Here is a 25,243-nt window from a genome sequence, read left to right on the forward strand (position 1 = left end):
ATGTCTACAACAAGTACTAATACAGGGAAAAGATCTCCAAAACTATATTAATTTGATCGAAATTATTCATGTCTGTAAAAATTGTGGCATACACAAAAACCTGAACTCTTTCAAACCATCAGCTGATGAACCAGTAACTAGCTTTTTGTCCTGACTGGAACTCCACACCCCACTGCATGAACAAGCTTCGAAGGAAGATCCAATAAAAGCTTAACATGTCTTCTGAATGGCATCGAAAGAATAAGATGTTCCATGAGAGGAAGTAGAAGACTGGATTACAGAAGTCGTCTTTTGATGTTTCGCCTCGTAGCTTGGTAAGTGCGGACCAGCAAACCAACACCAATTCCAATGCCAAGACAAACACCCACACTGATCCCCACTCCGACCTTGACACCGGCATTGAACCATGAGAGTTCGCCATCCTCTTCTATATAGGCAGCACCGGAATGCAAACTGTAATAGTCTATATCAGCATCTTTCTCCGATATTTGTTCTTCATACCCTGATACCTGCGTGAAGAAAAGACCATATACAGAGTGCTGTGAATTTGGTCAGTCATTAATTGATGTGAGAAGGAAGAACGAAAGATACATATGGATATAGGCGAATGTATGGAAATTGAGACTCATGGATTAATTTAAGAGTTTCATGCACTATAAAAAAGCTCCTTAAATTCTATCACAAAAATCAAATGATTTTGCTCCAATGTAATATTCTTCATCTCTTCTGAAGCTTTACTTGACATGAGCAACAGATTTCAAGGTTCGGTAAGAGTGCGTACAAACTACAAAGTATCAACAAGTTTGTGGAAATTTTAAGCTCAAGCATCGGTTTAAGCTAGGTTTCACACAATGTTGGCTAGACATCAATAAAATCATCTTGTTGTTTCAAATATCTTATCTATTTCTTAAGAAAAGAAAAATTAACACAAAAATCTAGTTACCTTGTTTTAAAGTAGTATCTCTGCATCTCTTCCTAAGGATCTGATCCTTACCTGTTTAAAATGCAAGAGTTCCTCTTAACCCAATTTAACTTAATTTATGTATAAAGGCACAGAAACCCCTTCTGAAATTCCTTTTTAGACAAATTTCAGTTTTCTTTTCTCTGTAGAAAGACCAGAAAAAATTGTTTGAAATAGTATGAACATTTGTATAACAGAATTTATTGGAAAAATTCTGTATATATAGGTTGACAAGCAAATACAAATCATAAGGATTCTTTGGCAACACCACATTTTTGGTACCAAGAGGAAACAGTTAATAGAGAAGACTCGATATAGGGCTTCTACTGCACAGTATGTTTGGTATAGGGCTACATATCACTTGGTGCAGGATTTATATCGGGTGGTATTTTTATTTTATTATTCAACATTTTCAGGTTTTTCTTGAAACTTGATAAGCGCTAGCATACTAACACATGGTATGCTGGTAAGGCTCAGACCCATACCAGTCCAGGCCAAGACGAGTATGGATCAAGTAACTGAAATTATAAACCTTTGTTTCATACAAAAGCCATTCATGAACATAATATTTTGGTTTGACAAGATGAGTCTATATTCATTCATCATGAGCATTTGTAGACGATATTGGGGAAAAGGAATAATACAACCGTATAAACTAATAAAATTCATCTCAACTTGCCTGACCTACCTAAACAAACAAGTTACCGGTTACCTTGAGAGGCTTGCTTACATAGTACCAATATAGAATTTCATATATAGTGTTTTGAGTTGCAATTGCAAGTAAAATACATCTATGCAGACAAGAAAAATCATGCAAGCAAGCTATTCTTCATATTTGCAAAACAATGGCAAATGTCTTGGGAAAACCAAAACTCAATAAGAGAATACTTCAATAAATAACCAGGGTTTACTTGAAAAATCAAACAAAAGTCATAAATATATGCTACTAGTGTAATTAAGCTTGCACGACCAAATTCTGAATTTGGATAAAGAACTTACACAAAACACCACTATTTGATTGCATTAGTCGTACCGTATTCTTATAGTCATGGAAAAAGCAACTTCAAAATTCATGTCAACATTATCAACAAACACCAGCTCATCTGAAATTTTCAAAATCAAAATAAGTTCCCAGCTCATGATCTTGATATAATCCACTCCCACCACCCCCAGATTATATCTCTTCTTACCTGACTGTCATAAGAACCTAAAAAGAGAACAAAATGTTCTACACAAATCACTAAAATTAGAGCAAAACAATCTTTAACTATTGAAGTGTATGCCTTGCACTCAAAAGTACATTTGCAAATGCATCCCAGAAAAACCAAACTGTGAACAATGAATAAATAAGACAAGATAATATTCATAGAACAAGCTCAGTCAAGGGAACGAAATACTATGTTCCAGCACTTAGAAACCTAAAAGATGGTCATATCGGCCTTATTGTAAGATTTTACCTTCAGAACATCCTTCATTGGAAATTCTTTCTTCAACTCCATGGATTCATCTTCCAGGAAAGAATTCTGTGCCAGCTTCCTGCAATGCTTCTTCTGGCAACAAAGCTGAATGGTCTTAGTCAAGATAATGGGAGTCCCTGAGGAACACCCAGCAACATACACCTCAATTATGGGCGAAGGAACTTCTGAACCCTTAATCTTTCCATCATAAAAGTGATAGGCAGCTGTTGCAACAGTTTGGCATCTCATACTCCATTTCCCTTTATGTTTTTTTGGTTCTACATCTAAACCGTTGTGATTGCTTAACTCCAACACTCCACTAAGCAACATATCATCTCCATCACAAACATCAAATCTCACACTTCCCGTCATCCTTACACAATCCGTGCTGACAAAAGTGACTTCTTCTGACTTCTTATCGATCCTATCTCTTCTAAGCAAGCAAGAGACACTGTCAGAGGATATGCCACTTCTTCTTCCATTAACTTCCAGGATAGTATCCGCAGTCAGGGAGATGTGCTTAATAGTGAGATGCTCAGGAATTGATTCATTGAACTCATAATTGCTCAACCTCACATAAACGACCTTCAGGTCGAGCCAAGGAGACGACTTGGGAAGGTAAAGAGGATGGACGATGATCTTCCTACCAGAATCGCATGACGAGTCGTCGTCTCCATGGAAATTTGGCGAATTGTAGTCACAATCCATATTCAAGAAGTCAGCTTTCCTGGCAGATTCTTCTAATTTACTCACCACCTTCAAAGCTCCTTCATCTGAAAACCCCAAAACTGAGGAATTAAACAAGAACTTCGAACAACCAAGAACATAACTAAATTCAAGAAGCAGAATTATACAAACTCAGCCAGACAAGACTAAACTTCACAAGGAAAGCAGAATAAGTAGTAGAAAACCATTTGGAGCTAAGAACCCCGAATATTATTAGCGACAAAACAAGAAACCCCAAATAATTCTGTTTTAAAATATTCCTAAAGATAACTCCCAGTACCAATTGCATATAATCATTAAACTACAGAACGCAGAATCTTGCAAATTAGGGAAAAAGTTATCAAGAGCGCGACTTTATCTCGCTGATCACTTATGATAGGAGGAGAAGGAAATTTATAGCGGTGACCAATCTGGCCTTTTAATCCCGCTTCAACACGAGTTCGTCGATTGTGGTTTCTATGGTGTAGAAGAAATCGGAAAGCACACCGCAAAATCTTTCTCACGAGGAGAAGAGAAAAGACAAAAGCGACGGCCACCGACCGAAGCGGATCGAGGAGACGGCGGCCACCACCTTCGCTTTCGCATCCGTAGCTCCGTCGCATGGGAAGTGCCGATTTGGATGCCGATCGTAGAGAAATATCGTCTTGAGCTAACAAGCGGACAAAAAGGATCGGCGGACGCCGACCTCCGAACGACCGGGAGACAAACGGGTACCCGCGTGGGTGGCATCTCGTGACGTACGCAAAGGGGTTGCAACACGATGCGCGTTTGGCAATTGGCTATGACGATGGGATCCACAGCGCCTTTTTTGCGGGTCCCACCAGTTTGACTTGGTTATTTCGTGGGTGGCAGAACTTCTCGTGCGTGACAGGGTTGTAACGTGATGAACGTTTCCCAATTGGCTATGACGATGGGTCCACACCATTTTCTGCGGGTCCCAAAAGCTTGATTCGACAATGTTAAGTTGGTAAGGGAGTGGGTGTCCAAGCGTGTCGTGTGGAGAACAGGGTTGTACGATGTGCGTTTGGCGATTGGTTATTGGCTCCAAACCTCTGGGATCCACACCATTATTTTTGGGGGTCCCACCGGTTTGATTTCGATAATTGCATTTCATTGAATTTGAGAGGTTAACCACATCGCATAATCCGACATCGATTAAGAATTGAAGAATCCTATAATCACATAAAAAATTATAATCACAAAAGAGAGAATATATAATGCTAAAAGGTTTTAACCTAATGTAAGTAATTATATTGTCTATAATTGCATTTCAATCACAATAAATATGACAAACTTCATCAAAGCTACATATAATATATATACAAATAATTATAGAGAATGCTAAAGTAGATCTATGTGGAATTATTTAGGAAAATATAGAAAAAAAATATTTTCATTCGTAAATAATGGATAGAAAATAAAATCAAATCAAATAATTTAAGATGATATAAATATCTACTCGTCCACCAACATATGTTATAGTTAGAAAAGTGAAATTATTACTATACGTAATATGAGGAGAGAGAGATAAAGCAACATCATATCTTTAATATCAAGAGTAACAAATTTTAAATAATTAGAACTTACGATTTTGTTGTTCTCATACGAGAGATAGAAAGAAGAAGATATAAAAAGATTTTAATAAAGATGATTTTATTATCACGTTGTTATTCTTATTTATAATGTATATAATTAATACCCAGAAATTAGTAATCTAAATTCCCATTTAATTTAAATCCAACTCATTTACTCACTTTTTATCTAAACACATTTCAAAACCTACACAAATCAAGTTTAAGTGGTTTAGGTATATATTAGGAACAAAAATGGATAGGATACATAAAATAGTTTACTAGTTTCAATTCAATTTTTACCATTTATAATCTTTTTTTAATATTTCTATATCACTTATTTATAAATAGATGTAAATACCTTCTTCGTTATCATTTTCTTCTTTCTCCTCTTCTTCTTGTACCTCAAAGGTCGAGTGACATCGATGAAAATGAAAATAAAGAGTCTTGGAGGAAGAAAATAAAATCGATAATATTAAGACGATAAATAGTAAAATAATATTTTTATTATTAAAAAAAAAGAAAATTAGTGATAATAAAAGAGTTATCAATAGGAAAGAGGGGGTTGTGGAGAGTAAACTTCTATATAAAACCTAAATTTCACTAGTTTACCTATTTTCTTACTCAAATCCATCCAAAGCCAATTTAATAGTATCTGAATTGAGTTAAAACTTGTCAAGCAAGTTCAAAATCCAAACAATTGTCATCATTCCACTTGAGTAAATCTACCACTTCCTAACTCTCATTTCATAGCACAACTTAAGTTAAGAGACAGAAAGAACGACATAACATGATTCTTCACTGAGAGAAAAAGAAAAAGATGGTGTTTAGATGGACGAGAAAGAGTCCATTTCAAATGGGAGAAGTACGCGAATCTACCACTTCCTAACTCTCATCGAAAGACAAAAACAAAATGGCGGTGACCAAACGAGATGTAATCGAGACGTGCGGAGGCAGATCCTTATCCACGCGGTTGATAATCTAATCACTTGTCCTCTTCGTTGTGTGGCGTGACGATCCAATATTAAATCTATAAGTCTTGTTGCTTAAGTATGGAAGAAACTTTGTTCTGACGAGAACGAAGACTTGTAAAGGCGACATGGATTTATTTGAGTCAGAGGAAACATACAATTCTTTTATCACGGTTGGATAGGATATGTCTTGTCTCACATGCAAACGATTTCTTCCGCTTCTTCTCCAACTCTCGACGAAATTTCTTAGTCCACGAATGACGACGACTCAAATCTATTCACGCCTACTCCATTAATTAAGATTAAAATATATGTATATAAATAAATAGTTATTATTGGATTTTTTTTTTGAAGTTAATAAAAAGATTATTAATAATTAAATGGATTAGAGCAAAGGAGTAGAAACAGATTAGAATGTTAGTAGTCATCACTTGGAAAACAAATGGACTTGAAAATCTAAACATGTATGTGTGAAGTTCTTTATGGTGATATAATTTCTATTTCTCATTTTCTTCTTATCATTATAGTTATTTATTTCTAAAAGATAAATAATGAATATGAGATCTGATGAAATAAGCTACTTGGAATATCTATTTTGTAGTATATTATTGTTGTTGCCCAAAGATACTAAAATTTGATGAAAACAAATTCCAAAAGCCTAAGCTGTTAAAAATTTAACGAGTGGATTCAAAAATAAAACATCGAACGAAATCTGAGTGTATTGTGCAATTCGTAATGCATGAATATTTTTAGTAAAACATTAAAAAGGAGTGACAAATATGAGACTTTGATATGGTTTTGCTGATTCAATTGAGTAACGAGAGACCACAAAAGTTAGAAAAAAAAGTAAACATTGAGATTGGTTTTGATAGCAGATAAGATTTTCTTAACTATACGAGAAAAATCTTTCCTCTCTGTATAAATAGGAGAGGGATATGTTAATGCATTCAAACTAAACTAAAGCTACTTCAATAAAATTTTTCAATAAAACTTCTTCAATAATTATTCTTATCTTTTATTCTTTTCATCACTTTTCAAATAAGAATTATCAACGTAGTCAAACATACTGATAATCTACCAAAGCATTGAACACCGAAAGCAACAAAAGAAGATGTGTGTGTCGCATGATGAGTCACGTCCAGCAAACGCTATCAATCCTTGAGGACCATTGTTTTGCTATTCTTCTTCTTCTTCTTCGAGGATCAGAATCTTCCATCATAGTTCTGTACAAGAGCAAACCAACAGCACATGGTCTCTGATGCGGAGGGCATCTATTTAAGCCGTGGTCGCGGGGCCGATGCGGCTCGGTTCGGGGGTCCGGATTTCGGGGATCTCGGGCGACGTCCCTCGGGGTCTCCCGACGGCCGAGCACGATGGTTTGGGTCGGGTTGTAGGGTCGGGAGGTCAAGTCGGCAGGTCGAGTCGGGAGGAAGCTCCGCTATAGCGCCGGGAAGAGGCGACACCGTCTCGCACCTCCACACAGGTTGGGCCGGGAGCTCGGCCCGACCCCTCCGACGATCAAGTTAGCGATGTGGAGAGGGTTTTGGAGGAATAGATGGCTCAGAGTGTGTTGTGCTTGTCTCCCCCTTGTTCGTTTAGAACTCTGGGGTATTTATAGATGAGTTTGATGTTACCTGATGTGGCTGCTTGCAGGAGGCAGACTGATAACGTCTGACATTGGGTTGACGTGGCATGAAGACCCAAGCCTGAGTTAGGTGTTAATGTCGACTTCCTCGGGTAGTGTGTTGTCCAGGCATGACTGACGTCATGACATGTCACATCGTCATTTTTACCCTTATCCGTCTCCATTTCATCAGAGCTCGGTACAGCTTCGTAATGGTCCAAGGAATACTGAGCCACCAATTTGCTTTCTTGGCCTGAAATGGTTCTATCCACATCAGACCTCACGTTCGTGATCGGTCTGTAGCGGATGACTGCTTCATGATTCCAATTCACAATATTCTCCACTCTGATATCGTTGACAAAAAAATTGGAATTTGATGACTCTCGCATCCACAAGAGAATTCGAAGTAGGGGACATGAACACAAGGTGAGGACATGAAGAGGGAGAGGGACAAGATCCATCTCATCGTCTTCCTCGCCCACATCCCCCTTGGGTTTGATATCGTGCATGCATGGCATCCCTAAACGCATTGACTGTCCCTCCTCTCGTACTCTTTGGCTGCTAAACTAGCGGACGGAATCGCCGGCTCGACTGCATGCAGGAAGCTGCACGACTGCTTTGTGTCCCAATGAATTCTTCTCCAATTCACAAGAGATCGTATTGCCGACAGTGGTCGTCAATGCAGCATCAACAAGGATGTTGACTTCGTGACAACATGGTAGTTCATTCGGCTGAGACGATAGTTGGTCAAGGCGAGTCATTACCTCATAACCATACAACACTCATATATGTATCAAGATGATGATTGAGGTTTTACCATCTCTTCTCACTCATATATGTAGCAACTAAGTTGTTTTCTTTCCTCTCTCTGTATGGCCAACCCTTATGGAGATTGATTCATATATTTCGATGAGGATTAGAAGAAATGAGACTGCATAGATCAACGATGAACTACCAAGTGTAGTGTCGTGGGATGGATCATATGGATTATTCATGTTATCATTCATAGTTAAATCCATAGTATTCACACTTCTTTTCTTAGTACTCAATCCAAGATTTATGATATGATTGATAGTCTTAGGAGAGCACTGTCCATGCATTATTATCCTGCTGTGTCAGTACTGTTGCTTTCAAACTTGGTCTGTACTGTGCCCGCGATCACACGCTGTTGAACTGGCTACCTGAAACATGGCACTGAGATCTGCGATTTGGATCTCGTACTGTGTCGAGTCCCCACTGCACGAGCGTCCCTTTTCTCGTTTCGTTGTTTTTTCCGCGCACTCGGGTGTGAGAGGGAGTACTGTGTTGATCATATTACAAGAGGATCAGGTGCAGTTCTATATAGACAGGTGACGAGAAAGGGAAAGAAGAATATATTTCATGGGCTTATTTAGGCTTTTCCAAACAAGGTTTTTCGTGGTGTGTTTATAAGGTCGAGAACATATAGTTCATATCCACTGATGATAGATAGCACAGTTCTTGAAGAGCTATGTAGATATCTAACACAAGCTTGTTTTGCTTTGTGATTCGAGGAGGAACAGGAAATATTGGATTGTGATCGGATGTCAGAGATGGGCAAGAAGAGAGCCAAGAAGAAATCGACCTCAGAAATTTCTGGTGTGGAATCATCGGTTCAAGCCACAGCTTCACAACATGGTGGAAGAAAGAGAGGCAGGCCTCGCAAAGTGGCAGCAGACGACGAGACAGAAGAAGAGGAGCTTAGGGAGGAGGAGGAAGAATACAAGGAGCAAGCAAGGAGCGTAGGAGATGAAGGGGAGCAGAAGGAACCCGAAGCATCCTCCTCACCTTCTGCCAAGAAGGAAGAACTCACTGCAGATCAAAACCAACATCGACAAGAAGATGAACCAGAGAGAAGAAAGAGAAAGAGTCGACAGCCTCGAAGGAGCTCTTGAACCCACTTACTCACTACATGTCGTCTTCCATCTTCTGCCAGTTTCCATAACTTTGTTCTGTCTTCTATTTGGGTGAATCCATGCAACTCTTCCTTTACCTCGTTCTTCTTCTTGTTGTTCTTCTTTTCATCTTGCTCTTGCACTATAAATTGTGGATTTTAGCTTGTTTGGACAAGGTAGTTCTTTTAGATTGTTGAAGAACAATGGCTTTTATTACGGTAGCTTAGATGGCAACCAATCTTTGTAGTATGTTGAGTTGACTTGAATGGTTGACTCAAGTTCTTCTTAAGACAGTTATATGAAATCCAAGACATCTTTCTGCTACCCCATAACGAGCTGAATATGATCATTCTGCTACATGACAAGAGCTGCCTCTACATTATCACATGCTAAATCCAAAGTGTTTGATACAAATATATTTGTTTTCTGTTATTTGGTACATATTCCAGATTTAAATGCAAAGCATGAATCTATGGACAAAACCAAGAAACACAATATAGAGATTAAAGCAAGATTTGGTAGAAACCAATCTATCATGGTGACTAGTTTTGAGATTATGAATCTTCTTCAGAGAGGTTCAAAGCTTTGATTGAGCCACCGAAGGAATCTCGTTGCTGATCCTATCATAAGAGCTTTCTTTTCGCTGTGAAGCGGTATACAGCCACCCCGAGTCGTTTTCCGGGCAATGGCGGGTCGGTGTGCACCACGGCCACGTCGAACAGCTTCCTCGCCTTGCGGAAGAACAAGGAGTCCCTCTTCTTCCACCTCCTCAGATGCGCCATCACGAAGGCCGCCTCGCCCGTCGCGAACACCCGCAGCGTCCGCAGCAGCGGGTCGATCAGGTGTTCGTAGTAAACCACATCCGACGCCACGACGACGTCGAATGCTGGTTCGCCGTCGACCAGGGCCGCGGCGTCCTCGTCCTCCCCCCACCGCAGCTGGCGAACATCGAGGGAGCCGCCGCGGGCGGCCACGGCGGCGGCGTTGGACTCGGCGTTGAACCGGAGGTTGGGGAGGACGTGGGGGAGGTCGGTTAGGGTTACGCTGGCGCCGAGGATGGCGGCGGCGGCGATGCCGACGAGGCCGGTGCCGGAGCCGAGCTCGAGGATCCGGATCTGGGAGGTAGCCGGGAGGAGGAGGGCGGAGGGACGGCTGTCAAGGAGGGAGACGAGGGAGGAGGCGGCGGGCCAGAGCTGGAAGGAGAGACCCTGCGATCGGATCTGGCGGATGACCACCGTGGATTGGATGGAGGTCAGGTAGTACCGCTGATCCCCATTCTCGCCGCCCTCGGCAACATCTAACATTGCAGCCTCGTCATCTGCTGGTAATCCCTTCTCTACTTCTTCCTTTCCTTCTTCTTCTTCTTCGTCAAGAAGGCTGGAGAGGAGACGCAGGTCGACCTCGGGCTTGTCTTCGGTTGTCATCTCTCTGCCTACGAAGCGGCGGCCGCGACGGACGAGGGCAAAGGCTAGGGTTTAGCGGTGAAGAATCGATGAGCTTTTCTTTCAGGTTTGCCGTAGTGCCGGTTTTACGCCGTTGGTTCGACCTAATCATGATGGTGGCACATTTAGAGTTGGATTGGGCTCGTAATTTGGACATTTCTCATTCGGTTGGACCCAATTAACCTCTCTCTTGAGGGTGACAATTGCGTATGGATTGGGTTGGGTGCTCCCCTTAGACTTGGGCTCTTATAGGTGTGTATAATTGGGGCTTCAAATTAAAATGCTATTGTGATAATGCACTAAATTATAGATAATTCTTAGATGTATCAAACTTGTGGTGATAAAACATAACTTCAAAGAAAGCAATGACAACATTCCTTCTATGAAATTGAAGACATCATAAGAGGTGTTTGATCTTTAGATATTTTTGCTGCCATGGCATGGCAATGTTTCACAGGTTAGATCATCAAAACATTAGTCCAATGCTATCTATTTGCTGAGGTTCATGGGAACTTTCAAAGCCTGATTTCCTCCTCTTAGAAACAGAGTTAATCTGACCTTTCAGAGACACCAAGAGGCACCACTATTGGTCACTAAAATTTCCTTTGGAGTATGGTAATGTTTCCAGAACACAATCAAATAAACTTTGGCCTACATTTCTAGATGAAATCATTGTCATAGATAGATATTGACAACCTTCCATTGAATAGGGAGAAGTGAATAGAACCTTTGGAGATGCTGTCTCTGATCAACAAAGTAGATAGTTGTTCAACTCTGTTGCTGAAATATTATGGCAGAACAACAGTAGAGAGAGAGAGAGAGAGAGAGAGAGAGAGCACTTAGAAGCCTGCCAAGAGAAAGGCCAATGAACTCTTCTGACTTTTTCAGACCATGATATGTACTAAATGGACACTGAATTGGGAGAAGAGAATAGTAACTTTGGAGATGCTGTTTTGATCAACAAAGTAGATTTGTTGTTCAACTCTGTTGCTGAAATATTATGGCAGAACAACAGTAGAGAGAGAGAGAGAGAGGCACTTAGAAGGAAGACTACAAGAGAAAGGCCAATGAATCTTTTGACTTTTTGAGACCATGATATGTACTAAATGGACACCGAACCATGACAGTCTGGATATGAGCATTTTAAGTGATTGAAATATAAATCAGTTTGGCAGAAACAGAGTGGTGGGATGAATTATGGGAAGGAGCACCAAAAGTAGTTGGACTTGTGCACATTGAGTCATGAGGGGACTCAATCACTACACTGATCAAGTCTCAGAGAAAGGAAGCTTCCTTTTGACTAATCCATGATTGGGATTGACAACCACTTCTTGATCAAATTTCCTTGTTAATAATATTATCTCATTCAATCAGTTCTTTTCCTAACAATATATAAATTGTCCCTCACTCATTTCCCTTATCTTCCCTATCTATATAATCCATCACAACTTGACACCACCAACTAGTGAACTTGTTTACAGTAGTGGGCCCAAAGGTGGTGGTAATTCTAGAAGATAAAGAAAGGCCTTCTAGATGGTCTTTGTGCAATCCCCTTTCCAACAGTGACATATGGATCCAAAAGATTGCGGGCTGAAAAGAACATGATGGTGTTTATAAGGTGTCTGCATCATTCATGGCTACAAATTGTGTGGCCAAACTTCGAGAGCTTCTTCGTCTTTCTATGAGAACGGACACAAAAAGGAAACACCTTTTTAATACCCGACGACTGGTACTGTTCATTAGTTGACCGTATGGCTTCGGGTCTGATCTGATCTCTGATATCATGAAATGAGACTACTGTGAGACAATAGATAGAACAAAAGGCACAGATATACTATGATTCTATCTTTCTGCACTAGAAGCTTATAATGAAGCTTCATCTCATATCCATGCACAGAATAGGGTAATTGGGATCTCTATAGGCATTTCAGAAAATTTTCTTGTGGGTAGACAGAAACATGAATTCCACGGACGTACTGTTCCCTTGTGCTGTTGACGGAGAAACGCATCACTGTGCCCAATCATTGGAGGGGGGAATCCCACTACATTACTCAACGTTTTGTTTTAGGATCATCACATCTCTACCTTAAGATTCGTGCATGGGTAATCGGATGGGCAACGTCTCTTGTGTGTTTGTCGCACACCGTCACGCCTGCGGTGGGGCCGTTGTTTATTTCTCCAATCAGGATTCAGTTATATCCGAGTGTATGGTATAGTGGTAGCAGAAACTAGCTGTCGAGGCTCACCTGTGAGGTTGACCGACTGAGCAACATAGAAGTCCAACTCGGCGGCCACGAGGAATTCATGCACGCACACGTCACCAAACGACAAAAGCCGGAAAAGATTAGGCCGATCGACTGCCTCGTGGGCTGACATCAGTTCTCTACTTCCTGCCGAGGCTTCGTCTCCAATTGTTCTATTGATTAAAACGTAGCAAAACCAGACTCCACCACCACCATCTCCTCCCAAAAGATGCTGCACCTTCGCCACCACCACCACCACCACTACCTGTTCCTCCTCCCCCTCCTCTCCCTCCTCTTCCTGTGCCTCCTCCCTGGAGGCGCGTCAACTCCCGAGGAAGAGCTCCAAATCCTCTTACAATTCAAAGCATCCCTAAAGGCCTCCACCAATGCCACTGTCTTCCAATCTTGGGATGCAGGTAGCTCCGCTTGCAGCTTCACCGGAATCAAGTGTGATTCCAACGGCTCCGTGTCGGAGATTGACCTCACAGAAACCGGCATTTCGGGCGAGATCGCGTTCGATTCCCTCTGCCGTCTCCCCTCGCTCTCCGCCCTCTCCCTTGGCTCCAACAGCCTCACGGGCTCCGTCTCCGCCGACGTCAGCAACTGCACTGGCCTCCGCCACCTCGACCTCGCCTTCAACTACCTCGGCGGGGCCGTCCCCGACCTGGCGCCGCTCAACAAGCTCCAAGTCTTGAACCTTTCCGATAACGCCTTCACCGGCGTCTTCCCGTGGAGTTCGCTTGGTGGCCTCACCGAGTTGGAACAGCTGAGTCTCGGGGATAACCCGTTCGATCCCAATCCCTTCCCGGAGGTGGTTGTGAGCTTGACCAAGCTCAACTGGCTCTTCCTCTCGGACTCCAATATCCACGGTGACATCCCGGCATCAATTGGAAACTTGGCCGAGCTCGTCGACCTCGAGCTCGCCGACAATTTCCTCACCGGCGGGATCCCTTCGGAGATCACAAGACTCTCTAAACTCTGGCAACTGGAGCTCTATAATAATTCGCTAACCGGGAGGATCCCGGCCGGGTTCGGAAACCTCTCAGAGCTGGCCTTGTTCGACGCGTCCATGAACCAACTGGAAGGCGACCTCTCTGAGCTCCGGAGCTTGACGAACCTCGTGTCGCTACAGCTGTTTATGAACGACCTCTCCGGCCAGGTCCCGCCGGAGTTTGGGGAGTTCCGGCGCCTCGTAAACCTCTCACTCTACTCGAACCGGCTCAACGGGTCGCTGCCGGCGAAGCTCGGGAGCTGGACGGAGTTCATCTTCATCGACGTGTCGACCAACTTCTTCACGGGCGGCATCCCACCGGATATGTGCAGGAAGGGGACGATGAAGAAGCTTCTCATGCTGGAGAATAAATTCACCGGGGAGATCCCGGCGAGCTACACCAACTGCTCGTCTTTGATTCGGTTCAGGGTAAACAACAATTCGCTCTCCGGTAACGTTCCCGCCGGGCTCTGGAGCCTGCCCAATCTGCAGTTAATCGACCTCTCCATCAACCAGTTCGAAGGCCCAATCGGCGCCGGGATCGGCAAAGCAAAGTCTTTATACCAGCTGTCTCTCGACAACAACCGGTTCTCCGGCCAACTGCCGTCGGAGATCGGAGATATGGCGTCGATTGTGAAAATATACTTGTCGAACAACGAATTCTCCGGTGAGATTCCGGCGAGCATTGGAGGGTTAAAGAACCTGGCATATCTTTATTTGGAAAGCAACAGCTTCTCAGGAGCGATCCCAGATGCGATCGGCTCGTGCGTCTCGTTAAACTCCGTCAGCCTCGCCGAGAACAAGCTCTCCGGGCCGATCCCCGCGAGCCTCGGCGCACTGACGAGGCTCAATTCGCTGGACTTGAGCAACAACCAGCTCTCCGGCGAGATCCCAGCGAGCCTTACCACGCTGAAGCTGTCCGCCCTTGACCTCTCCAACAACAGCCTCACAGGCGCCGTGCCCGCGGGGCTCGCCATCCCCGCATACAGCAGTAGCTTCGCTGGGAACCCCGGCCTCTGCATCGATGGCAGCGGCGCCAACAGCCTCAGCTCGCTCAGGCGCTGCTCCTCCGTCCGGAGGGCCTCCTCGGATGAGCTTCGCATCATCCTCACATGCTTCCTCGCCGGTGCCGCCGGACTCGTCGCCTGCCTCGGCTTCTACATCGTCCTAAAGAAGCGCCGAGCCGACGCACGCGGCTGCGGACGGGCCGTCGTTAAGGATCCATCGTGGGACATGAAGTCGTTCCGGATCCTGACGTTCGACGAGCAGGAGATCGTCGACGGGATCAAGCCGGACAACTTCATCGGAAAGGGCGGGTCCGGAGAGGTGTACCGAGTCGAGTTGGGTAGCGGGGAGGTTGTGGCGGTGAAGCAGATATGGCGCGACGCGGCGGGGGGCACGAAGGAGTGGAGCACGGCGGCGATGCTGGCAGCGCGGAGGCGGGTAAGAAGGAGATCAGCCGCGAGGGAGTTCGAGGCGGAGGTAGGGACGCTGAGCGCGGTGCGGCACGTCAACGTGGTTAAGCTGTACTGCAGCATCACGAGCGAGGAGTGGAGCCTGCTGGTGTACGAGCACCTCCCCAACGGAAGCCTCTGGGACCGGCTGCACGGGCCAGTGTCGGCGGCAGCGGCGGGGAAGGAGGAGGAGTTGGGGTGGGAGGAGAGGTACGAGATCGCGGTGGGGGCGGCACGGGGGCTGGAGTACCTGCACCACGGCTGGGACCGTCCCATCCTGCACCGGGACGTCAAGTCCAGCAACATTCTCCTGGACGACTGCCTCAAGCCGCGCATCGCAGACTTCGGCCTCGCCAAAATCCTGCAGTCCGCTCCTGCAGGAGGAGGAGCAGGGGAGGCCTCCGCTGCTCATGTCATCGCCGGTACCCACGGCTACATCGCCCCAGGTAGATGATCCTCTGCGCTATATCAGTAGTCAGCTAATTTGTTTCGATCGCCGCTGCTTTTGTGCTTTCTTTTACTCATCGATTTCGAAGCTTCTTCATAGAGGTCTCCGAGCATCGCAAACTCTGTTCCTGCCGCTGATATGTTTCGCCCTGGATGTGCAGAGTACGCGTACACATGGAAGGTAAACGAGAAGAGCGACGTGTACAGCTTCGGGGTGGTGCTGATGGAGCTGGTGACGGGGAGACAGCCGATAGAGGCGGAGTACGGGGAGAACAAAGACATCGTCTGCTGGGTGGCGGGGAGGATGATCAGCAGGGTGAGCGTGATGGCTCTGGTGGACGGGAGAATCCCGGAGTGGGCGAGAGAGGAAGCCGTCAAGGTGCTGCGCGTCGCGGTGCTGTGCACGGCGAGGCTGCCGACGATGCGGCCGTCGATGAGGACGGTGGTGCAAATGCTGCAGGAGGCGGGGAGCGGCCGAGAGTTCGTAGCGATCGGGAGCGGCAAGAACGAGAAGGTGGAGAATGGTGGGTATGTGGCTGGAGGGAAGGAAGGCAAAGCTCAAACCATAAGCCTGCTGCTGTAGGTGATTGGCCTCAAAACAGGTTTCCGAAGTACATTAAGGTTTCCTGAGAGGACCTGATTGATATATCAGATCACAGAGTTGGGCGAGGAAGACGATCAGATGCTCATGGGCAAATGAGTTCTTCAAGGCCGTGCCACCGTCTTCTAGATCGGAGGTTACAGTGAAAGAGTTGCGCAAGGAGTCATGAGTCAAGATAGTGTGTAGCAGAGGTAGTCGACACCGGTCGTCTCAGGTCACCAAGATAGTGTGTTGTAGCAGAGGTTGCAGAGGCAGTCCATATATATTTTGAGGGTATTCTAAGCCCTATCTATGGGTGTAAGGGAGGAGTGACATTTAATTTAAAAGCTTTCGAACATACCGGGAATCAAACTCTTTGTGTTGGAAGTTGCTCCGTTGTCTATCTCCTTGCAATCATTAGATTAGAGGTTTAGGAATTTACAGTGGTAGGGTCTGTTCCATTGGCAAGGATACTATGGATGTCTTGGATGATGTCGATTGCATGTTAAGGTTGGATTCTAGTTATGGGCATTATGGGTGTCATATTGACAACTTCTCTAGTTGGTGGAGAGGGATTTGGCTCAAAGGAAGGATTAATATGGCGTTCAAATCAAATTAAAATTTTAAATCGAATCAAAATAGAACTCAAATCGAATCAATTTAAAATTAATTTGATCTCAACCGGTTCATTAATAATTTAATTTTGAAGGTTATAATTAATTCTAGTTTGAGAATATCTTTTTTTTTGTTTGATTAATCGATTTAAGTCAAATTAAGCACACAAAATAAATCGCCTGAGCAAATGTCATCAATAAGAGATCACTCTCCTATAATGCTAATATTAATCTGAAGTCAATAATTGTATCGACTAACAAAAGGAACAGAAGAGATGGGAGACAACAACTGTCATAATGTAATGCTTCCCATCTGCAATTACCAAGCTCCAGAAATGGCCACCGACGAAGGATACGACATGATGTAATCATCGAAGCCTTCATTGTGAAGCATCGCAAGAACGCTGAAGCTGAGGTACGTCGGTGACAGTTCCGGAAGTGCTGCTTCGCCCTCCAAGTACTCCACCACTTGTCGCATGCTCGGCCTGCCTGCCGGCAGCGGATGCGAGCACAGCAATCCAAGCTTCAAAACCAACTCCACCTCCTCCACCACGTACTCATCTCCCAGCTTCGGATCTCTCGTCGCAAGTATCGATCCCTGCCGCCAATTCTCCACCACCCAATCCAACAAAATCAGCTCCTCCCCGGACGCGATCGAGTCCACCGGCCGCCTTCCACAAGCAACCTCCAAGAGGAAGATTCCGAATGCAAACACGTCGGTGATGGTGGCCGCCTTGCCGGTTCGAACAAGCTCGGGAGCAAGATAACCCATGGTTCCCACGACATGGGTGGTCAGGGGAACAGTCCCATGATCGTATAGTCTTGCTAGGCCGAAGTCACCCAACCTTCCATTCAATTCGTGGTCGAGCAGCACATTGCTCGCCTTGATGTCTCTGTGGATGACGACTTGCTCCCAATCTTCGTGTAGATACAGAAGCCCTGATGCCACGCCTTTGATGATCCGGAACCGCGTCGCCCAATCCAGAGTTGGCTTGTCTTGGCCATACAGAAACTTGTCCAGGCTGCCATTGGGCATGCATTCATACACCAACAGGAGCTCCCCTTTGCGTCGGCAATAGCCCAACAACTGAACAAGGTTGCGGTGGCGGAGGCGACCGATGCTAACTATCTCAGCGACAAACTCCCTCATGCCCTGTCTTGATTCATGAGATACTCTCTTCACCGCAATCTCCGATTTAGAAGTCTGTAGCACCCCCTTGTAGACCTTTCCGAATCCGCCTATTCCGAGCAAATCTTTGTCCTTGAAACCCTTGGTAGCTTTGTACAAGTCTTTGTAGGAGAACCGATGAGGGCCGTACTCAAGCTCCCAGTCCTCGCGGACCTCTGCGTACTTGATCCTCCATCTTACGATGAAAGCCACGACTCCTACGACGATTAGAACTAGTCCAGCTGATGATAGAGGCAGTGAAATGGTCAACGCCTTTGATCCTCGCTTGGGTCTCACACGAGGGAGCGAGGGTAGTAGGGAATAGTCGAGAGCTTGAGCTACTCCATTCATCTTAAAGCTCCAACCCAGAATGTAATGAGACGTCAGGAGAGAACCAGTGGATGAGGAGAAGCCAACATACATGGGATCTGTTAGCACGCTTGATAGATCGATGATCGCGGATAAGAGAGGTTTTTGGGGTTTGGCCATTTGAATTGTAGCTAAGGTAACATTAAGCATCATCTCTTGGGCGTCGTAATCTATCCAAACTTGCAGGGCTTCACCATTTCTAAGGCTTAAAGCTTTGAACAAACCAGAGTCATCAGCATAATAACCAGCGGTGTGGGAATTGTTAGATGTCAGGCTGTTAATATCGATTCCGACATGATTGTCATCAATATCTTGGAATTCAGGGTCATAGATTGTGTCAAGCTCGATGCCAAGAATATGATCGCCCGAGTTCCCATTGTTGCTCTGGTTGAAGAGGCCTAAGAACTGACTTCCTAAGGCTCCGGAGAAGTCCTTGGTGGGAGAAATCGAGAAGACGACTCCATGGCCGCTAAGATTGGCGAATTCTGGGACGAAGCCGAAGACGAAAGTGGTGGAGAAGGAGAAGATTTTACCAGTAGTTTGATCTCTGAAACGAAGTGGGGATGGACGGAAGGCGTGGCCCTTCACCTGCGCTGTCGCGTTGGTGATCCTCAGCAGACCACTGGAGGTGATGGATGCCACCCCGTCGAGCGTAAGATTAGCGCCACCGAATCCATTGAAGATGAATTCATGGTTTTCGCTGCCGGAGGCTGCAAGCTTTTTGTGGAAGAAGAGGAGGAGGAGGCTGACCAAAGTCTGGAGAAACATGGCGGCCATATGTGTCGTGCAAAATCTGCAACACGATCAGAGGACCAAACAGTTCATATATTTCGGAGTTGGTTGATCGTCGGAGGAGAGAGTCGTGGTTTTCAGCGTCTCGCAGTCACCCCATATGGATCCTGGCCCACACGGCCCCACGTACACTAATTCAACTTGAATTTGATATTATTTTTGCTGTTCTACTAACTTAAGTCTGCTTTCATCGGGTATCATCGGCTTAGTTTTATAGGTTACTTGAGAAACACGGCAGCCATATGTGTCGTGCAAAGTCTGCAACTCGTTCGGAGGACCAAATAGTTCCCAAAGTGTAGTTAATATGTTTCGGAACCCGTTTATCGCCGTCGGAGAGAGTCGTAGTCTTCAGTGTCTCACAGTCAGCACATAAGTTTAAAATATGAGATCAACTCTACATTGCCAAGGAGTCCATTTTAATTTTGCCTTGTTTTCCCTGTTAATACATATGCATACAAATCTATGATGTAAATGGCCAATCGATGATAACACAGACGACCCAAAGAAAAAATTGGACACTTGATGTTATGGAAAACAAAGAAAGTCACGTACGCATGTAGATTTTTTTGCTCAGTGACAGCAACGCCAACGGTGAAGCAAACACAGGACGTGAATGCACCCTCACAGACCAAAAAGGTTTTTTTTCTTTTTTTTCCTCACCTTATTTTTATTCTTGAATATATTTTTCTCTTCGTTTATTTGATAAAGAATATTTTGGTATCATACATATAGTTGACAGACACGTCGGACCAAACTAAACTAAGTATTCACAACGGACGTGATACACACATCTCAAAGTAGTACAATAGTCTACATCCTGAAATGTCACGGTCCTATTCAGAAATGGATGGAACGCGATCGAACGACACAAAGGTCTAATTTGATAAATGCCTTGAGCTCAATTTCATAAATGTTGTTTAATGGGACTAAGATTCTGATTTGGTTCAATCGATTGAATTGATTCATTGAAAATATATATTTAAAATATTTAAAATTATAAATTAGATAACTAGTTAATCAAATTGGATTCGATTAGATAGATTTGAATCGGGTTTCGATTCAAACTATCTTATTTTAACTAAATCAAATTGAAAAAATGATTCTAATGGTTCAGTTCAAATCGAATTGATTTGAACACTCCTTAATGAATATTCTTAATTGAACTAGTATTTTTGATACATAAACGATATATTGATTTTTTTTTTTAAAAAATACTAATTACTACTCACACTTTGAATCCTATCATATTTGAGAAAAAAATATTGAGAAATGTGGACCCATTATTGGTGGAATTAAATTTATTTTTAGATGAGTCAAAGTTTAATTGTGATGATGCCCAAGTCGAGCATGGATGATCCAGGCAAAAGCTCTTCTTCCTCTCTTTCTACTAGATCGCGTATCGATAGAGGTGAAAGCTCCTCGTGCCTCTCAGTTCCACCGCAGAGGAGGAGGACGACTCCTTCGATCCTTTTTACGATCGACTCCATACATAAAACATTTGATGTCGTAATGGATGGCAATAACATATTACAAAGTCATCTATCAGTATATTTACTTTAAATCATCAAAAATCCAGAAGTATATTATCTTATTTCTTTACTTTCTCACACCTTCCTTGCCATCTTTGCAGGATCGACAATTTCAGTTTTGTTCGATCTCGTGATTGTAAAATGCAATGAAAACACGTAAAAAAAATCACTTCCTTTCAAGTGAAAAAAACAAAGGCTAAATCTTTAAGACTGGAAGGAAAGATAGATAGCGCGAGTGACATGGTGAGCTACCGCATGATCTCACCGAGCTTCAGAAATGGCGGATGAAGGGGCTCCCGACCAAGGATACGACATGATGTAATCATCGAAGCCTTCATTGTGAAGCATCGCAAGAACGTTGAAGCTTAGGTACGTCGGCGACAGTTCCGGAAGTGCTGCTTCGCCCTCCAAGAACTCCACCACTCGCCGCATGCTCGGCCTGCCTGCCGGCAGCGGATGCGAGCACAGCAAGCCAAGCTTCAGAACCAGCTCCATCTCCTCCACCACGTACTCTTCTCCCAGCCTCGGATCCTCGTCGCAAGTATCGATCCCTGCCGCCAATTCTCCACCACCCAATCCAACAAAATCAGCTCCTTCCCGGACGCAACCGAGTCCACCGGCCGCCTCCCGCAAGCAACCTCCAAGAGGAAGACCCCGAACGCAAACACGTCGGTGATGGTGGTCGCCTTGCCTGTTCGAACAAGCTCGGGAGCAAGATAACCCATGGTTCCGACGATGCGGGTGGTGTGTGGATCGGTTCCATGATCATATAACCTTGCCAGGCCAAAGTCACCCAACCTTCCGTTCAGTTCATGGTCGAGCAGCACGTTGCTCGCCTTGATGTCTCTGTGGATGACGACTTGCTCCCAGTCCTCATGTAGATACAGAAGCCCTGATGCCACGCCTTTGATGATCCGGAAGCGCGTCGCCCAATCCAGAGTAGTCTTGTCTTCGCCATACAGAAACTTGTCCAGGCTGCCATTAGGCATGTAATCATACACCAACAGCAGCTCCCCTTTGCGCCGGCAATAGCCCAACAACTGAACAAGGTTGCGGTGGCGGAGGCGGCCGAGGCTGACGATCTCTGCTATGAACTCCCTCATGCCCTGACTTGATTCATGAGACACTCTCTTCACCGCAATCTCTGATTTAGAAGTCTGTAGGGCCCCCTTGTAGACCTTTCCGAATCCGCCTATTCCGAGCAGCTCCTTATCTTTAAAACCCTTCGTAGCGACGAACAGATCTCTGTAGGAGAACCGATGAGGCCCATACTCAAGCTCCCAATCCTCGAGCACTTCTGCATGCTTGATCCTCCATCTCACTATGGACACGATGATCACAGCAAGTCCAGCCGACGCCAGGGGCAGCCCGATGAGCAAAACCTTTAACTTGTGATTTGATTTCGCACGAGGAAGAGGAGGCAGCAGGGAGAAGTCGAGAGCTTGGGCTACGCCATTCATCTTAAAACTCCAACCAAGGACGTAGTGAGATGTTAGCCAAGGACCAGTGGAGGAGGAGAATCCAACATACATCGTTTCCAACAACACGCTTGAAAGATTGACGACCGCAGATAAGAGAGGTCTATGGGGTTTGGCCATTGGGATTGAAGCTAAGGTCACGTTAAGTAGCATCTCATGGCTATCATAGTCTACCCAAACTTGCATGGTTTGGCCGCTCCTGAGACTTAGATTTTGGAACGAATCAGTGTCATTCAGATAATAACCAGCAGTGTGGGACTCATCAGATTTCAAGTTGTTGATATCGATGCCGACATGGTTATTATCAATATCTTGGAATTCGGGGTTACCGATTGTGTCAAGCTCGATCGCAAGGACATGGTTGGTCGAGTTACCGCGGCTGCTTGAATTGAAGAGGCCTAAATACTGACTACCTAAGGCTGGGGAGAAGTCCTTGGTGGGGGAAACTAAGAAGGCCATCCCATCCCCGCCAAGGTCCGAGAGTTCTGAGATGAAGGCAAACACAAAAGTGGTGGAGAAGGAGAAGACGGTACCATTAGGAGAATCTCTGAAGCGAAGTGGGGTTCGGTAGAAGGCGTGGCCCATCGACTGGATTGTATTGTTGGTGACCACGAGAAGCCCGTCGGAGGTGATCGACGCGATCCCGTCGGGAGCAATATTGTGGCAACGGAATCCATTGAAGGTGAACCCATCATTACCACCACAAGAGTCTGCAACTGCTCGGTGGAGGAACAGGAAGACCAAAGTCTTGAGAAACATCGCTGACATATGAGTCTTGCAAAATTTGGATCGAGTTCTCAGTAACGATCGTAGATTTAGAAACTGAGGTACATCAGAGATTGATTTTTCATGGCTTTGAATAGTCAACAGTATGGAATTGCACAGAAGATGTTCGAAATAGCGCGTACGTGACTGGTCCATCTACCACTTTTTGTCCGAATGCCAAGACCGGGGGGCTTATTATCACGATTATTCTCATGCGCTAATTTTCTAAACACGAGATGGAAGGAATATATATATATATATCATCATCATCATCATCATCATCATGTTTCTTATCCTTGCTAGACTACGAAGTCACCACGAAGGCTCTGATAACATGTGACACGATGACCATTTCAATTCTTCTGTCATTTCTTTTTCTTGATAGATATTTTGAAGTCTTTGTTTGCAGTAAATTTGATGGCGATATGTGATAGAAGATTGTGACAGAAGATCATAATAGAGCAAATCAATATTTGAGAATCAATCATAAATTTGAATAACTTATTTGACTACATGATTTGAGTAATTGATTGAGAAAAATTTCTCCCTCAGATTAAATCTATATAAATATTCTTTACCTCAATGAATAAAATCATCTCTTTCACAACCTATTTCTTGTTTCTACATGATAGCAGAGCCCCTCTTACGTTGAGCAAAGCTTTTCACTCTTCCTCGTCGTCTAATGATAACAATCTACCATTGATTTGTCGGTGACAACAAGAATCCTCCCTTGTTAATTTATCACCAGTCGATAGACTTCAAGCCAATATGATCGTTGTGCTGCCTCTCCTCCGATCACTGAACTATTGACGTCGCTGTAGTAATAGTGCCCCAGGAAGAAGCATGACACACCTTTGTACTGAGCGTTGCTTCTTCCTCAATAAAGCTCCCTTTGCCACCGAGTACTCGCCCCTCATATTCCTTGTTGTAGTCATCTTCCCATCTTCCTTTTTGTTGTCATAGAAATAATGAGGCTTCCCTACACCAACAACCTCTTCTCCTCTTAGAGCCAGTGACTTTCTCTGCGACCACCAGCTTCGATAGCTTGCTTCCAAACAACCACCTCTCGACAGTTGCACCACAATAAGCTGAGTGCCCATTGCCTCCTCTCGGGCTCCTCGTCCTTGAGGGTGTACAACATCGCTGCTGCTACTTTGCCGATAGACACCCCACTATGGGTGCCTCTCCACCCTCTCTCAAGCTTATGCATTTACCGATAAATAGATTCATCCGATCGATTCATACTCTAAGCATGTCTTCCTTGTATATTATTGACACTCCAATTATTGCTCCTATAGGAAACAATAATTTTTCTCAACATACAATACTTATATCTATCAATACTGATTTCTTTTAAATTATCCAATGATAGTAACTATATGTCTTGGTGTGCACAATTCTCTAATATTCTAATTGGATATGATCTATTAGGCTACATCGATGACTCTTTCAATTATACACCAAAAAAGATCAAAATACTAGAAGAACCTAGCCCAATAACAAATCTTGATCATATGATTATGATAAGATCATCTTATTTTACAAGTAATTCAAACCAATCCATAATATTACTAATATTTTCATGCACCACTATAGTAGAAGCATGATCAAAGTTATAAATCATTCTCGCCAATCGTATGCTAAGTCTCTTATATTCTTTGACGAAAATAATACAAGAGGAATTATATTCAAAATATAAAAGTTATTATAGATGACTTGGTTTTAATAAGTTATCCCTTGAGTGATGAAGAAGTTATTGTGCATACTCTCAATGATTTAGGAGATGACTATAAGGAATTAGCGGTAGAAGTTCGGGCATATGACTTGTTGATGTCATTTGAGGAACTATATGAAAAGTTGATTGATTATGAATCATACTTAGAAAGATAAGAAAAAAATGATAGGATCAACTATCATAGCTCAAGACAGTAAAAGATAAAAAAGAAAGAGCAACCAAAGCAACAGAAACTTCAACAAAGAAACAAATAAGATACCTCTTGGACACATGAGTAACACATAAAACTATCAACCTTTCAATTATGGTGACAACTTTAATCCAAATTACTCAGGAAATAACTTACATTATAACTATTAGCAACTTTGACATTCCAACAATAACAACCAACAAAAAGACGTTTGTCAATTCTG

At 44.0% G+C, this 25,243-nt stretch overlaps 3 protein-coding genes, 1 long non-coding RNA gene and 1 pseudogene across 7 annotated transcripts; 2 read left to right on the top strand and 3 right to left on the bottom strand.

Annotated features, from left to right (window-relative positions):
* Positions 1-20: 20 nt before the first annotated feature.
* LOC135592785 (uncharacterized protein At1g01500-like) lies at positions 21-3,843 on the bottom strand. Of its 3 annotated transcripts, none has more exons than XM_065082450.1 (3): positions 3,685-3,843; positions 2,419-3,191; positions 21-509 (listed from the first exon to the last, which is right to left on the bottom strand). In XM_065082450.1, the coding sequence occupies exons 2-3, from the start codon at positions 3,124-3,126 to the stop codon at positions 276-278; spliced, it is 942 nt and encodes a 313-aa protein (XP_064938522.1). In that variant the 5' UTR covers positions 3,127-3,191; positions 3,685-3,843; the 3' UTR covers positions 21-275. The 3 variants fall into 3 exon arrangements, with proteins under 3 accessions (XP_064938522.1, XP_064938520.1, XP_064938521.1); XM_065082448.1 differs by having other exon boundaries at positions 21-539; XM_065082449.1 differs by lacking the exon at positions 3,685-3,843 and adding an exon at positions 3,425-3,639 and having other exon boundaries at positions 21-539.
* A 4,704-nt stretch (positions 3,844-8,547) lies between these two features.
* LOC135592788 (uncharacterized) lies at positions 8,548-9,320 on the top strand. Its single transcript, XR_010479238.1, has 2 exons — positions 8,548-8,742; positions 8,852-9,320. It is a non-coding gene; the product is annotated as an uncharacterized LOC135592788 (long non-coding RNA).
* A 384-nt stretch (positions 9,321-9,704) lies between these two features.
* Positions 9,705-10,754, bottom strand: LOC135592786 (uncharacterized). The gene has a single exon (XM_065082451.1). The coding sequence runs from the start codon at positions 10,645-10,647 to the stop codon at positions 9,847-9,849; it is 801 nt and encodes a 266-aa protein (XP_064938523.1). The 5' UTR covers positions 10,648-10,754; the 3' UTR covers positions 9,705-9,846.
* Positions 10,755-13,051: 2,297 nt separating this feature from the next.
* Positions 13,052-16,738, top strand: LOC103997329 (receptor-like protein kinase 7). The gene is made up of 2 exons (XM_009418504.3): positions 13,052-15,799; positions 15,962-16,738. The coding sequence occupies exons 1-2, from the start codon at positions 13,138-13,140 to the stop codon at positions 16,381-16,383; spliced, it is 3,084 nt and encodes a 1,027-aa protein (XP_009416779.2). The 5' UTR covers positions 13,052-13,137; the 3' UTR covers positions 16,384-16,738.
* A 445-nt stretch (positions 16,739-17,183) lies between these two features.
* Positions 17,184-23,118, bottom strand: LOC135592789 (L-type lectin-domain containing receptor kinase SIT2-like; annotated as a pseudogene). Its single transcript, XR_010479239.1, has 2 exons — positions 21,154-23,118; positions 17,184-19,276 (listed from the first exon to the last, which is right to left on the bottom strand). The product of XR_010479239.1 is annotated as an L-type lectin-domain containing receptor kinase SIT2-like (transcript).
* Between the last annotated feature and the right edge of the window lie 2,125 nt (positions 23,119-25,243).

This window comes from Musa acuminata, chromosome BXJ1-9 (assembly GCF_036884655.1).
Source record: "Musa acuminata AAA Group cultivar baxijiao chromosome BXJ1-9, Cavendish_Baxijiao_AAA, whole genome shotgun sequence".
Taxonomy (NCBI): domain Eukaryota; kingdom Viridiplantae; phylum Streptophyta; class Magnoliopsida; order Zingiberales; family Musaceae; genus Musa; species Musa acuminata.